General features: G+C 56.3%; 1 protein-coding gene across 2 annotated transcripts in view; it reads left to right on the top strand.

The window, feature by feature from the left end:
- LRRN2 (leucine rich repeat neuronal 2) overlaps nt 1-6,860 on the top strand; it is a 29,098-nt gene extending 22,238 nt beyond the window's left edge. For both annotated transcript variants that reach the window (XM_013189778.3, XM_013189779.3), the window contains exon 2: nt 3,692-6,860. In XM_013189778.3, coding sequence (XP_013045232.3) covers nt 3,934-6,078 — 2,145 coding nt within the window. In that variant the 5' untranslated portion in view covers nt 3,692-3,933 and the 3' untranslated portion in view covers nt 6,079-6,860. The remainder of the gene's footprint in view (nt 1-3,691) is intronic.
- The last annotated feature ends 9,028 nt before the right edge of the window (nt 6,861-15,888 follow it).

Raw genomic sequence — 15,888 nt, 5'->3', positions numbered from 1 at the left:
GCACGCCATTGAAAAGAGCAAAAGGCAGTGGGGTGGGGGGGGGACACGGGGATTCCCCCCAGCATCTGGCTGCCACTTCTCATCTGCCTGCACAGGAGCTGGCAGGGCCACCGGCGGGGACCCGGCGGCCACCCAAGCGCAGCGGCGCGGGAAAGCTTCGGGAGCGAGAGCCGTGTCCAGCTGCCGCCTGCACCTCTTACTTAAAACTGTCACCCCCAAATGACAAGGGCTCCGCAGGAGATCTCGGCTTGCCAGGGCGTGGAACGGGTTGGATGGGGGCAGCTGCTGCCCCTTGGGGACATCGTCAGGGGACGGCTGCTGCTTGCAGAGAGATGCCTGGGCCACGCAGTCAGGCTTTCCCCAGACCAGAAGCAGGCGGGGAAGCCCCCTCGGGGTGGCGGGGGGGTTCTCCATCACCTCCTGCCCCACAGCACTGCCACACCAGGGAAGCATCGGCCCCTCTCGCTGCTGCTGCTAAGGGAGAGGGAAGGGCAGGCGAGCGCGGGCTCAGCTGCAGCCATTTATCTCCCGAAGCCGGGCTATTAGACAGATGACAGAGGGAGAGAGGCAGCCAGTGCAAGCACTGAGACCAAGGCTCCTTCCACTTGGTGATTTATCTCCTGGCTTCATCCAGCAAACTTGCTGATGAAAAGACTCTTCCCTTCTCTGTGCCTCATCAATTCTCATTCTCATTGCTTTTCTATTTTTTTTTTTTCCCCTCTGGGCTTCTGCTGCCTTTTCATGCAGCCGCGCTCCCCATCCCCGGCCCCGTGCACCCTCTCCCCTGCTCTCTCCACCTCATCTCCCATTCTCTGATTTTCTCCTTGTCCCTTGCTTTCTCCTTTTCATCTCTGGTCCTCCCTCTTTTTCTTTATATCCATGTGTTGCTTTCACTCCCCCCATTCCTTCTCATCCCCTCCACCAGTATTTCTCCTCTGCATCCTCCTCTCTGTCCCTGGGCACATCTGGCTGGGGTGGAAACGGCCTCCTTGGGCTCTCAGGTGGCTCTGCAAACAATCTCATGGGCTTGTGACAAATTCAGGATGGGAAACTCGGGGCTGAGAGCACGGTGCTGTGACCACCCCATGGCAGCATTTTGGGCAGAAACTGTGCCTCTGCTAGTGAACCCGCTGCTGATCCCCGGTCTGAACCTTCTCTTGTGAGAACTGCCAGGAAAATCTGGGTCTCTGTCTGCACGGGCGAGCTGAGCAGGAGAAGGTGACTGCACAGACAGCGTGAGCCTTCTGGAAACGGCTGCGCAGCCTTTCTGCCCATGATGGAAATCAGCATCTGAGGACTACGGGGAAGAGCCAAGGGTGCTTGGTACCATCTGGGGCACTGCCTGGCTGGCCCTGGCACTTTGCATTGCATCTCCTCACTTGCAGCGGAGCAGAAATACCTCCTGAGCTGCTGAGGTACCCCAGCACCACCGCATTGCTGGTGCTTAACATGCCGGTGGAGCAGCGCTCTCTCCTGCCCCCCCAGCCCATGCACCTGGGCATTTCTCCCCCTTCGTGGGGAGCCTTGAAGGCAGCAGGCACAGAAATGTCTTAGGGAGGCCAAGGAACTGGGTAAATGCTGGCAAACTGTGGCCAGAAGCAAGCAGCATCCTCCGTGTGGGGAGAGGGCTGGGATCCTGTGGGGGAAATAAGAAAACTGGGGGCATTTTCCCTTTCCCAGTGTACCGGGGCACTGCAGCAAGTGCTCAACCCCTGGCTCTACATCTCTGGGAAAAAATAAGCTCCGTCCAAGCAGCAACGTCAGCCGCATCCCGAACCTGAACTGTCAATTCGCTATCCTCAAATTCCAGTTTCTCTCAGATTTTCGGTGTGTTTCAGTGCCCTGGGTGTTTTGAGTGAAACCAAGAAGTTTAGCTGTTGTAGTTGTGGGTTTTTTCCTGATGAAGAGCTGCAGTTGGGACCTTGGGGCATGTGTGAGCAGGAGCACACGGCTGGTCCCTTTGAGAGCTCAGGTGGCATCTCTGATGGAGCCAGGAGAACCAAGCAGAAAATTACATTTTTTTCTGCAAATTCTGATCCTTTTGCTTACGGAAACACTTGGGCTGTTGGAGCATCATCCTGCATGCACGACTTTCCACGGCCAGCAGTGCTGCAGCCCCATCCATGCTGGGCACGAGTGAAAAACCCAGCGGTGGAGGCGAAGCCTGTGCAGAAATCACCGGAGAGCAGAGCTGGGGAATCTTCCTGTGAAATGGAGGTTGAAACAAGTGCTTTTTTTCTGGGCTCTTCTTCACAGCCATAAGGAAATAAAAAAGTATTCCTCCATATTATTATTTTTTTTAGGGAGAAAAGATTCTATAATATTTTAATGGCCGGAGAGATTTACAGCCACAGAAATGCCTCTGCACTTAAAAAGAAAGATGAGGGTCCATCAGAAGGATACAGAAATCAATACAGCCTTCCTCTTCTTTAATGCTGTTTCTCCAGGAGATGGTTTAAAAGCCAATGTCCTCACAGCAGGCAAGAAGGGAAGTGTGCGGGATCAATTCTGGCACAGGGCTTGGAGGAGTCGATGCTGAATAAACTTTGCTTGGAAGCCCTTTAAGGGAGGACAGGGGGGTGATAAAATACAGCTGCTGGGAGAGAAACTTTCTTTTCCCACTCTGGCTTCTTTTTAATGTTTTTCCTGCTGTGCGAGAGTCTTTTAAGACAGGGAAAAGCTTTGGGGCTCGGTTTGATTTGTGTCAGCATGGGTCAGGAGTGCGGCAGCAGATCGGAAAATCAAAGGTGGGGATGAGGCCGGCTCCAGCTCCTGCTCCTGCTCCGGCAGGAGATGCCAGGATCGCGCCCAGCGTGGACGGGGTTAGGGAGCTTCTCTATTCCCCCAGGAGCCTCTAATGAGCCCGATCGGGGATTCCTGCTCCCAGGAAATTGGGTCTCACTAGGGCTTTAAGAGGAGCCAAAGGGCTGGGGTGATTTTTCCTGGAGGAGAGGCTGCTCCAGGGCATGAGGCTGCTTGCTGAGGGGCTTCTCCCTCCTTCTGTCCCTCTGGTTTCCTCTGCTGAAGACGTCCAGAGGTGAGAGCAGGTTGGAGGGAGGCAGGGGCCAGGCAGCCTTGCCCAGAGAGCAGCTGCATCAGGGTGGGCTTCCCCGTGCCAGGACATCCCGCTGTCCCCTCTGCTGCTGGCCACTGTTGGCAGCGCAGCCCACCAGCTGCTCCTTGCCTGCTAATGACCTAGCAATTCTGCTAACGAAGAAGCAATAGAGGAAGAAGGGGCCACAGAAAGGTCCCTGGAGATGTTTTGTTTTGCTGTGGTGCTCTGGATGCCACAACCCTGTTGTGCTCACTTACTGCTCCTTCTGGCAAGCCTGGCTTCCCACTCAGCATCAGCCCCCTGTGCCCCCAGCGTCCTCAATATCAGCTTCTTTAAACCTTAAGGTCCAAATTTGCACAGAGGTAGGGGTGCTGACTGCTGTGCTAGCGTAGGGTGAGATGGGGCTGAGACGTCCAGGGGGCTGCTGGTAGCCCTGGGCAGAGCAGCCAGGGGCCAACACCTGAATCTCTTGTGCTGGGGGGGACAGGCAACGCTATGGATGTAAAAGATTAAATGGACAGGTTGGTCTGTCTTGGGGAGGGTGCTGGAGCTCCTGCGCACAGCACTTGGCCTCTCCAGTGATTGCTGCTTGTGCAGGGTCTCCCCTAACACAGCTTCTTGTCTGGCCTCTTTCAGGAATGACCTCGAGGAGCAGCCTGGAAGAAGCAGCAGAGGCCCGAAATGAGCCATTTGGGGAGGAAGAGGAGGCGAAGCTCTGATTAGAAGACCAGCCCTGCGCGGGGGGTTATGTGCTCTCGGCGGGGGGAGGCAGGCAGGGCAGCTGGCAGCGGGGGCTGATTGGTGCGAGGGCTTCCCCCGGGGGCACCTTCTCCTGCGGACGCCGTGCCCACACGCAGTCGCCCCATGCCCTGCTCCGGATGCTCCCCGTGAGCCTTTCCTGCCTGGGAAGAAGCCAGTCCCACCAGCCGAAAATGAGACCCTTCCGAACCAGCTCGCTCCTGCTCTGCGTGGTGGCCGCCGCCGCCATCCCCATCGTGCCCTGGAAGGTGAAATGCCCGCCACAGTGCGTCTGCCAGATCCGGCCCTGGTACACCCCCCGCTCCGTCTACCGGGAGGCCGCCACCGTGGACTGCAATGACTTGTTCATCACCGCCGTGCCCGAAGACCTGCCGGAGGGGACCCAGACCCTGCTCTTGCAGAGCAACAACATCGCCAGGCTGGAGCAGAGTGACGTGGGCTATCTCAGAAACCTCTCCGAGTTGGACCTGTCGCAGAACAGCTTCTCCGATGTCTGGGACTTTGGCCTGAAGAGCATGCCGCAGCTGCTCAGCCTGCATCTGGAGGAGAACCAGCTGGCTGAGCTGCCCGACGGCAGCTTCCCCGGGCTGGGCAACCTGCAGGAGCTCTACCTGAACCACAACCAGCTCCGCAGGATCGCTCCCCACGCCTTCGCAGGCCTCGGCAGCCTCCTGCGCCTCCACCTCAACTCCAACCAGCTGAGGACGGTCGACAGCCGCTGGTTCCAGATGTTGCCCAGCCTGGAGATCCTCATGATCGGAGGCAACAGGGTGGATGCTATCTTGGATATGAATTTCAGGCCCTTGTCAAACCTGCGGAGCTTGGTTTTGGCCGGGATGAACCTGAGGGAGATCTCAGACTACGCGCTAGAGGGGCTGCGAAGCCTGGAGAGCCTCTCTTTCTATGACAACAAGCTCGTGAACGTCCCCAAGCGGGCCCTGCAGCAAGTTCCTGGCCTCAAGTTCCTGGACCTGAACAAAAACCCCTTGCAGAGGGTCAGGCAAAGTGACTTCACCAACATGCTGCACCTCAAGGAGCTGGGGCTCAACAACATGGAGGAGCTGGTGTCCGTAGACAAGTTTGCCTTGATCAACCTCCCCGAGCTGACCAAGCTGGACATGACCAACAACCCCAAGCTGTCCTTCATCCACCCCAGCGCCTTCCACCACCTGCCCCAGATGGAAACCCTCATGCTCAACAACAACGCCCTAAGTGCCTTGCATAAGCAGACGGTCGAGTCCCTGCCCAACCTGCAGGAGATCAGCATCCACGGCAACCCCATCCGCTGCGACTGCGTCATCCGCTGGGTCAACAGCACCGAGAACCGCATCCGCTTCATCGAGCCCCAGTCCACGCTGTGCGCCGAGCCCCCCGACCTCAAGAGGAGGCACATTCGGGATGTCCCCTTCCGGGAGATGACGGATCGCTGCCTGCCCCTCATCTCTGCCCGGAGCCTGCCCTCGCGCCTGGAAGCGGCGGACGGGGATGACATCTCCTTGCACTGCCGTGCCCTGGCGGAGCCAGACCCAGAGATCTACTGGGTCACCCCCTCGGGGGTTAAGCTGGTCCCCTACGTGGAAGACGGGCGCTACAAGGTGCACCCCGAAGGGACGCTGGAGATTGCCGGGATCTCGGCTCGGGAGGCCGGGCTGTACACCTGCGTGGCTCACAACCTGCTCGGGGCGGACACCAGGAGCGTCAGCGTGACGGTCAACAGCTCCTTCCCGCTCAGCGAGGCCAGCCTGGAGCTGGCGGTGGTGGACGTCCAAGCCTACCACATCCTGGTAGCCTGGAAGCCGCATCTCAACACCGTCTCCTCCAACCTCACCTGGTCCAGCTTCTCGCTCAGCTCCAACTCGGACACGACCAACGTGGCCCGCATCCCGACAGGGACCCACGCCTACAACATCACGCGGCTCCACCAGGACACGGAGTACTGGGCTTGCCTCCACGTGGCCTTTGTAGACTTGCAGGCCAAGGTGGCTTGCGTGAACGCCAGGACTAAAGAGGTCACCCGCCGCTACGGGCCCCTGGGGGACAGGCAGAGCCTCCTTACCCTGCTGGTGCTCTGCGTCCTGCTGCTCGCCGCCGGCCTGGTGGCTCGCTGCGGCCTCGGGGACGAGCCCAGGAGGGCTGGGGAGCTCCTGCGGGACGCGGTGGCCGTGCGCGTGGTTTATCCCCACCTCGCCCCGCACTGGGCTCGGGGGCCTCGTGGCGGGCAGCTCCTGGCCGTGGAGGTGCAAGCGGCACCCCTGGACTCCTGAAGGCCCCGCGCTGCTGGGGCTGACCGTGGGGTGGTTTGGGGTGGGGAGGGAGAAACTATTTTTTACCAAAAAAAACCAACAAAAACCCATGAAACAGAACAAAGTAAACAAGACAAGGAGGGATTTCATGGACTTGACCAAGAGACAAAGCAGCGTGGTAGATGGACGGGAGCAGAGCTGGCCACGGGGCTTGCAGAGCTCCTGCAGGGTCTGGATCCATGTGTAGGGTCTGGATCCAGCAGACATCCCATCCTGGGACAGCTGGGATGTTCTCGGCAGGGTCCGGCCCCGAGGGGACAATGCCCCAGGTGGTTGAAGAGCCATAGGGGTGAGCAGCAGATCACCCCTTCCCCACGCACCCCGGCACCCCGTGGCACCCCAGCGGGGTCAGCTCCTTCGCTGGACAGTCCCTGTTTTGGAAATACAAAAAAAAAAAAAAAAAAAAAAAAAAGGCCTTTCCCTTTGGGATACGTTCTTTTTTGTTTGTTTCTTGTTTTTTTTGGGGGGGGCACTCAGATAATCAGCCACAAACCCATCCCAAGCTCCTTCCTGCAGCCCTGTCGTTTGTTTGCTGCCATTGATCAGAGGAAAACGGAGGAGAAGGAGGTGACTCGGGCAAAAGAAACAGGCGTGACGGTGGTGATGTATGGCTTAACTGGCATCCCTGTGGGGCTGGCTGGTTTCTGCCAGGAGTCAGCCCCATTTCCAGCAAGTGTAATCTCATGGCTATTTGGTAAATTTATGTGGATAATATTACCAAAAAAAGAAAAAGGGGGGGGGGGAGGAAGTCCTTGCTTTTCTGCTTTTGTTAAAAAAAAAAAAAAAAAAAAAATAATCCTTTGCACACTGGTGTGCATCTGAAAGGCTTCAGAGTAGCAAACTTTGCTTCAGATGCAGAAGTGGGGGGGGCCCCGGGCAGGCCAGGCCAGCCCCCATCTGAGAGCACCCCTGCGGGAGGTGAGGATGTGGGATCTGCTCTCCCATGCTGTTGCTGCTTCTTTCTCTGGTAAGCGATTAAAATTACAAAAGGAACGGATCAATGGGCAGCTCAAGCCCCCCGCCTGTGCCAAACCGAGGGATGGGGCGACTGCAAACCAGCAAGGCTCACAGGGGCCCTTCCCTCCCACTCGATGGGCACCAGTCCTGCCAGCGATGTTCCTGTTGTGGGTTAAGACCACGAGCCGTTCTCTTGCTTGGGCTTACTCCTAGTCCCTGTACGTTAGTAGTGAGGATTTGGGGTCGGTTTAACTGCAATCCCACACAAAACGTGCCTTTGCCAACACACACAGCCCCGAGAGACCCTGGTGCAGCCCAGGAGGCAGGGGTGAACCCAGAGCCCAGCCAACACCTCACCTGTGGGTCCTTCCATGGGAAAGCCCAAGAAAAAACAACCCAGAGAGAGCTGGGGGGCCAAGGGGGGCCATAGGGTGCGGGTGCCCCGAGAGGTTACGTCTTGGCACGGACGTGGTGCACCCTCGGGCACAGCTGGTGCGATCGCTGCGTGCAGGGGGCTCTGAAGGCACCAGAAGATCCTGATGGAGGAAAAAGCTGCGTGAAGTCCTCATTCATCTCCCAGCCAAGGCGAGATAGTTCCTCGCTGCATGAGCTCCGCGCTCAGCCAGGCACACGATGCGGCTTCGGCGCCTTCGCTGGGTAATTATTTCGGAGGGTAACGGCTCTCCCCGGCCCCCGTTCGGCATTCACCAAAGCACTTCAGCATGTGTTTAGGGCCCAGCGAGATCTCCAGGGGCCCCAAGCACACGCTGAAACTTAAGTGCATGCTTAAATACTTTGCTGAATTAGAGGCATCGTCTGCTTTGAACGCTCGGCTGCTGAGCCCCAGCCCTGCCAGCGGAGCTGCTCCGGTGCGCAGCGCTCGGTGCTTGCAGGCTCAGGGCCTGAAATAGCCTCTCTCCTCGGCCTTCTTTACAGTGGGGGGACTAAAACAGAATATATTCCCTACAGTTCAGCTAAATTGGAGCTACAGCCCATGGAAAGGGTTGCTAAGAAATTTCCCCGGTGTAAACACATCTCTGATTTAATCCTGCTTGCCTGCCCCTCTGCCGCACACAACGATCTTGTTCGCAGTCCCTGCAGAAACATCGCCGGCTCCCAAACAAAGCCAGCACCGAGCCCTCACAAGCTGTAATTTTGTAGGTGTAGAGAAAAAGCCTCTTTGATCATGGTTATCGTGGCTGCTGCTGCCACGCTGGGACGGGGGTGAAGGTTCAGCTGCTGCCGGGATCGGCTGCTCCAATCTCAATGCGATGCCTGCAAACCAGAGATTAAAACGCAAGATACGTGCAATTGATTTTATTTCCTTTGAAACCGGAGTGACCCCAGGAGCACTGCGTGGTGTGGTCAAGCTGGGACACCCCACTGCACCCCCAGCCCATGGGGGGCACCAAAATCCCTCCCCCCCAAACAGGAGCTGCCCTCGAAGCATTTGTATTCCCTCTACGATTGGCATTTTGGACATCAGCTGGAGAGCACCACAGGTGCCTCATGCACTATTCGGTGTTGCTAATATTTCTTATTAAAGCACCAAGCAGCTTTTCCTGGGTGCTGTGCTGGATGAGATGCTTCAGAAAACTTTGTCCCCCGTGCCAAAGCCCCTGTGGGGCCCGCAGAGCTGGAGCAGATTGGGGCAGCACCTCACCGCTGCTGGAGGACTCCAGGGAGACACGAGCCTCTGGTACCAGCCCCACAACACATTTCCCCCTCCACATCTTTTCTTGCAATTTCCAGCTCTTGACTGGGGGCATCGGGCCAGAAATGAACTTCTCCAGGTGAATTGTGGCTTTGCAAAATTTTATAGGGGTCATAATTGGGACTCAGAGATCCTCCTCTGCTTGGAGGCTGAGTCTTGCAAGTGGAAAGCAGCATACAAGCCAGGGGGCTCTCAGCTCGAGGGCTCTTTAATCTACCACCCAAAGTCATGGCAAGGTCCAGGGCTGGAAGACGGAGAAATTCAAATTAAGAACAAGACGTCTTCTTTTATTTTAACCATAGAAGTAATTAACTGCTGGAGCAGCTTTACCAGCAGTGGGGGGCAGCGGCCTCCATTTCCAAGCATCACGCAGAAATGCAGCTCTCGAAGAGATGTTCTAGTGAAGAGAATCCCAAATGTCTCCAGCCCAGGAGAGTGCCGCCAGCACCCAGTGTCCCTCCTGGCTGCTGCTGGGGGGCTGATGGGGCAGGGAGAGGCAAATGGGGATGGCCTCCACCACCTCCTGGTCCTCCTTCTCCTCTCTCCATCTGGGATGGGAAAGGCTTGGTTGGGAAATGCTTCCCCAGCCTGGCCCCTCAGGTCTCCCTCTGGGCACTGATTTTTTTCCCCATAAATCACTCTGCCTTAGCTGCTCATCAGGTTTAATTTCTCTCTTTTTTTTTTTTTTTTCCTCTTCTGTTACCTTCACTTTGAGGATAGCAGTAAAAGTCCTAATTTCTGCTTCTTTTGCCCTCCGTGCCTCCTCCTCCTCCTCCTCTTTCTCCGTGCAAACAACATCGTGCCTCTCATATGCAACCGAGCTTCTCCTGACAAAGCCAACCGAGAACATTGCGTGCCAGACTCTATTTTAAGCACCTAATAAAACCCGTTTTTGGAGTGGCTCCATTATTGTGTCCTTCTTTTGCACAGCCCTGGTACCTGCGGATTGTCCCACTCTTCGTACCCATTGCTGGGCAGCCTCCCTGCCCTTATCCCTGCCCTCATCCCTGCCCACACCAAAGCTTTTCAGGCTCCCGAGGAGCACCAAGGGCACGTTGTTATTAGTTCGTTAGAGAATCAAAGCAGGCCTCTCCTCCAGCACTTCCTCAAGAATGATTTAAATTAAAACCCCAACCTCCCTGGGAAATGTCAGCGGCGTTATCCATATGCATGATGCCATTAGGATGAAGCAGGTGCTGCTTTAAAAACCTGCAGGAAAATCTCCCTGTCAATCTCCACGGCAGGCAGCTCTCCCTACCGAATGCTCCAGCACTTCTCCCCCTCCCTGCTTCGTCGCTGCTCTGCAGGTGGGGAAACAGAGGCACGGAGCCACTCGGTGACTTGTGGTGGCACACAGGTTCCTGGTCCCCTTCTTCCAAGCACACACATGTGGCAGGGGACAAGCACTTCCCTGGCCTTTACTCACAGGAGTAACCAAAGGAAGGCAGAAGCAGCCAAGGCAACCGTCACGGAGGAGAAATTTTGCAGCTCGATCCTTTCCCTTGGCCTTTTGCAGCCTCTCTGCCCAAGCCGCCCACTGAGTAAACGGGTTCAGCTGCGTTCAAGTGGGCAATCGAGGTGGAAATCAGGCTGATGGAGAGCAGCAGGGCAGCGGAGGCAACACGAAGTCAGCTTTGAGCAGTCTGAGGGCAGGAAAGCGCTGACCTCCTCGGGGGGCTGCATTGCAATTAGCTGCTTTGCCTAATTTCAGGTCCCTGCAGCCTTGGCGAGCTGTCCCCAACCTGCGTGTGCTCAGCGTTTTGGGGAGCTCGGCTCCCTCCCAGCACCAGGGTGCTCGGGGCCGTGGCTTGAATTCATCCCCTGCTGCAGGATGTCCCTGGAGGAGCAAGGGCTTGGGGACATGGGGATGGGGACACGAGGGCTTTGTCACACGATGCCAACAGACCACGGATGCTGCGGGTGCTGGTGAGGCAGGGCTCTGCTGGCACGAGCTGTGTGTGGGCTGTGGGTGTCCAAAAAAGCCCTCGTGGACAGCACAGCCCAATCCTCCGCCCGCGTCCTGCTCGTGCGGGGAGAGGGCACGGCCGGTGCCTCGCTGCTGCGGAGTCATCCTGGAACCACATCAAACCCTCACGAGGTGGGGGAGAGGGGGAAATCGATTTGGATTTGCGTGTGGGTAAATGGGAGGGCGAGGCAGGCAGGGCTGGCGCTGATGAGAAATGAATATTAATGGAAACCAAGGAGCCGGAGCCCAGCTCGGGGGGAGCAGGCACCAACGCAGGCACCAGTGGGGATGTTGGGGGGCGAGCAGGGGCAGTGGGAGGGTGGGAGTCCCTGGGGGGCACGGAGATTTCATGGAGCATCTGCACCGCGTGCCCACAGCTCCATCTGCCCCCGCTGGATGAGGCATCGAGGAATAAAAGGGTTTGGAAGGGGGAAGCCACGATGAAACGTGGTGAAAGCCCTTGGTTTTGCAATAAAAGGGCTCCTCTTGCAAGCAGCAATGGGAAAAAACAACAGCAAAAACGGCCCGGGGGTGCATGGGGGGGGCCGCCCCATCGCTCAGGCATCGGGGTCCCATGGAAAACCTCGGGGAGCCGCTGGTTTCCAGCGTGAATGCCAAACGGCTTTGATCTTTACCAATCCTTTCTACATCTTGAGCAGTGTCTTGTAAATCTTTAATTACAAGAAAATTGCAACCTTAACAGTGAACACACAAACTGCGCTGATAAATATTTAAAATTGCCACAGCGACAGATCTGAGGGGATTAAGAAAAGATATATTGGAGTGACAGTTATTAAACACTAAATCCCAGCAAATGTTACCGAGCGGATAAATAATGCAGGGCTCTGACAACCACTCGGCTGCTGACAAGCGGGGGAAACATCTGCTTTGGGGGGAGAGGCTGGCGGCGCCGAGCCGTGGATGCCTCCCAAAAACCCCAGGGTGGCGGGGGGAAGCGTGGGGGGTAGCGCTCTCCTTCTTCCTTCCCTGCTTGGAAATAAAATTCAGAGCGCATCGGCAGCCGAGGGAGAGCCAGGAGCTGATTGTGTCAGCAGCTCGCCTGGAAATCCTGGTGGTTTCTCCTCCTCTGCAAAGCGGGTGCCTGGTGCTGGTGGTGCTGGTGCCAGGCTCAGAGGGGCGTGGATCCTGCGCCCCCCATCCCGGGCACCGCCGCGTCCCTGCGGGCGCCTGCGTCTCCTCGCTGTGCTCCTGTCACTTTTGCTCCTACGGCCCAGCCCCGTCTGCCTCCCCCCTGCCAACCTTGTCTGTAAGTTTTGAGGTCACCGCCTAGATTTCCATTATTAAATTTCCCAGCTAACATTAAAGATTTATTGCTCCGCTAAAGGTAAGTAGCAAAAAGTTAATTATTCCTAATAGTCCAGGCTTTGCTCGTGTGGAGGGAAGATGCTCGAAGCGTGAATTACCCCAGCAACCTTCCCAAAAAATATTGATCTAAAAAAGGTGGCTAATTATAAATATTAGAGCAGAGTGGGGAGAAAGTGACCCCCCCCTCCTGCCAGCCTTGCGGTGCGCTGCCCTGTCCAAGCGTGGCTGCAGGAGGGCTCCGTGCCAGGACCAGCTCTGCCCTGGTGCCTGGTGTCCTCTGTCTCGTAAATTTTCTTTAAAAGAGCAGCTCTGCCACCCCCGGGGGGGTCCTGGGAAGGTGGGAAGCTGCAAACCTGGGGAGCTGGGGGGGTGTGTGTAGATTGCAAGCGTGGATGTCCCGGGGGGGGTTGCAAGCACTCGGCTCCCACCGCCCGGGCTGTGCCGGGCAGGTTTGCACGTGCTGGTGTTTTGGACCTAATTTATGTGAGCTCTGCTGGACTACGGCTAACGAAGCACTTAAAAACCTACCGAGGGGGGCTGCTTGTTGGCCCTGCAGAAGTGCCGATGCCCACCTTGTAAATCTTTAATTGAGAGTGGAAAGGAACTGGGAGGCTCACCAGTACGGAGAAAACAGTAAATATTTAATCTGGGCACAGCATTGCGCAAACAAGGTTAAGGGAAAGGGGGGGAGAAGAGAGATAAAAGTGGCACCTACAGAACCTTAAATCCAGATAAAATCACAAGGAGATAAATAAAATATCCCCCTGCCAGCAAAGGCAGGGTGGAGCTGCCTCCTCCAGGACCATGTGGGGCTGCGCTCGGTGGGGAGCACCGGAGGGGGCTCAAACCCAAACCGGGGGGGTTGCGGCTGCTGGACAGAACCCAGAGCACCTGCTGGGGGCTAGGGGACTCCCAAGCACCTGCAGAATCCAGGCACGGGCGAATATTTCCTGAATATTTCCACCGTTAAGCCCACTCTAGGTGGCAATGTAGTCGCCGACTCCTTGCGCAGAGCACAGCAGCACGGGATGAACAGGAACAGCCGGGGACACGAAGCCTGCGCTGCCTACAAAATGAAGGGGCCGTGCCCCTTGTCCCCTTCCGTAGTGTGGCTGATTGATGGCACGATGTCCATGGGTTTGTGTTTTAAGACAAAGCAATGTGTTCTCCCTGAATTCCGTTTTTGTGGCAGTGGTTTTGTTGTTCATTTGCTTGTTTATGGTCTAAAGACCTGACTGTGGCGTCTTTTATTCCCAGGTATGAGCAGAAAATGCAATTCTCCAAGCAAGGGTCGGAGGTAAAAGTGCTCTGTCACGATGAAGTAAGCGTTGCTTTATACCGAGTGAGAATAACGGCTGGAGCTGGAAGGGCTGTGTCAGTGCGGGTTACAATCCTCTGCTAACGGCAATACGAGGAGGACTGGAGCAGGTAAACCAGCCTGCTCCTGCATCCTTCTTTGTGCTATTGATTTTAAAGGGAACACGGTTTCCAAACACAGTAACAGTGCCTGGTACTTGTAAAGCTGTTCCTAAGCTCACAGCAATATGCAAACGTTTATGTGCCGTTTGCAGCATCCCACTAAATCACCCCGGTAAACGTCTGTGCTGATTTACTGCCGGTCCGCCGGGGGATGCTGCGGTACGGGGACAGCTCCAGTGCTGCACGGGGGAAGTGCGAGTCCTTGGTGGGCATCGGGGATCTGCCCTCGGGCACGGACCTCCGGCTCTGCCCCGATGTGACACTGGGATGTGACGGGATGTGACTGGGCTGGATTCTACGTCTGCGTCTTGGGCACGTCTGTCTGCAGTGAGCATGGGGAACAACCCAAAAACGCATCTCACCCCAGCTTTACGCCACCCCAGAGCCAGACTCTGCTCTTGTCTAACGTACTGTGGTCTCGTTAAAGGGAGCTACTAAGGAAAATCACAGCGAGGCCGCTCTGGCTTTGCAGAAACAAAAGGTATGTGGGGATCGAAGAGCCCAGGGAACGGCTGGGTGCCCGCAGAGCCCCACGGTGAGCGGGGAGAGAGCGCAGCGAAGCCACGGCTCTCCCCATGCCCCCCAGCTCGCAGGCTCACGCTGGTTCCTTTAATCCCCGCCGGGACTGTGGTGCTGGTTCTGGTTGTGTGGCCATTTCAGCCATCACATTCACTGCGCTTTAGCTGTGGGAAGGGAAAAGGACAGGAAAGGTGTGGCAAAATGACCGCACGGACACCAGGGCTTTTTTAAGGATCAATAACTTCAACAGCCTTACTGAGGACAGGCTCCCTCCTTACACCATTCGCTCTACAGCAGTACTTTTCCCCTAACTGTTCATCGGTTAACAACTTTGCCCGGTAACAGCAAATATTTAGCCACTTCCATGTCTTAACGGCTGGAGAACAAGCAGTTTGAGACAGCAAGGCTCCTCCTGAATCACCCTTCTGTGTTCCCTCTAACTCGTTCCCATTCCTCATGGCCTCATCGTCACCACTCCGATGGTATCACCAGCCACGGGGCTTGTCGACCCCCGTGACCACACTCCCACAGAAAGGGGAAAAGAAAGAAAAGGAGAAAGGAAAGGAAAGCAGAAAGGAAAGAGCTGCTTTTCTTTTTAAAACCAGCCTGGATTTTGTGCGCTACCAGCACTCACCTGTGCTCCTGAGCCTGTTTGCTGGTGAGGTTTTGCGCCTCCTGCCTCCCTGCCTGAGTTTTCAGTGACTCCAGCAGGAGACCCCCAAATAGACCTTGAGGTGCTCTCCAAGCCTGTGCTTGTGGTTGGGACGGCGACAGTGCAGCTCATGCCAGAAACATTGGGGTTTGGATCACTTTTTTATAAGCGCCACCAGCTCCTAGCAGCAGCCTCAAGAGCATGGCCCTGCAACCGGTTACGGTGGTTTGGGAGTGCCATTGCACCAGCCAGTGTCACAGCCACTGCCCCAAATAATCCCTTTCCTACAAAATATAAGAAATAAAGCGGCCTGGTGAAGCAGAGGGATTTCAGAGGCAAGCAGCTGAGCAGGACTGGAGTACCGAGCCCTGGCTACTCGGCACGCTGCACCAAAAATAGGTCTTTTATTTCCTGTTAAGATACAGAATGGTATCTCTTCCCCACACACCCGCCTTGCACTTTGTGGTGGCCAGGAGGAGGAAATGCCAGTCCTGCTGTTTCCCACGTGAGATGAATGGCCAGTTCCTTCCAGCATGCACCTGCCCAGCCCTCCCTGATAAATCGAATTTGGAGGTGAGCAGTTCCACCTTGCTCCAATGTTTTCTGTTAGAAGTGGGAGGATTTGCTTTGCCTGCTGCGTTCTGCGGTGACAGTGCTGCTGCTCACCCCACAGGCAGAGCAAGGCTGGGGGCTCTCAGCAGCACAGAAGAGCCCCTGGCAAGCAGGATGGACACAGATGCTCTGGAGCAGCCTCCTTCCTCACGGCAGCCCGGTGAAAACATCTGGCTGGCTGCAGATATAGAGGGAGATCCCAGCAGAGCCCAGCTCCTCACCGAAAGCTGCGGTGGAGAGGAATGCCAAGGCGTGCTCAGCGTTCCACCAAAAACCCAAAGGAGACTGCAGGGACAGCTGGAGGAGTGGGAAGTCAGGGGAAGCTGAAAAACAAACAAGTAAAACACCGTGGGGAAAGGCACCCAGAGCAATCTGTCGCGTTTATCCATAAACAGCTCCTACACAGGCGAGGATCACATCCTGGTTAGGCACAGCATCTTGTACCTGCCCTGAGCGTCCCCAGCTGGGATCCTGCCTGTCCTAACGGCTCTACTGGCACAAACTGGGAGCGGACTGGGAGTTGGATCCAGTGCTGTAAGGACAAGA

The sequence above is a fragment of the Anser cygnoides genome, chromosome 25 (genome assembly GCF_040182565.1).
Source record: "Anser cygnoides isolate HZ-2024a breed goose chromosome 25, Taihu_goose_T2T_genome, whole genome shotgun sequence".
Lineage (NCBI taxonomy): Eukaryota > Metazoa > Chordata > Aves > Anseriformes > Anatidae > Anser > Anser cygnoides.
This window is presented reverse-complemented; position numbering and strand designations above follow the sequence as displayed.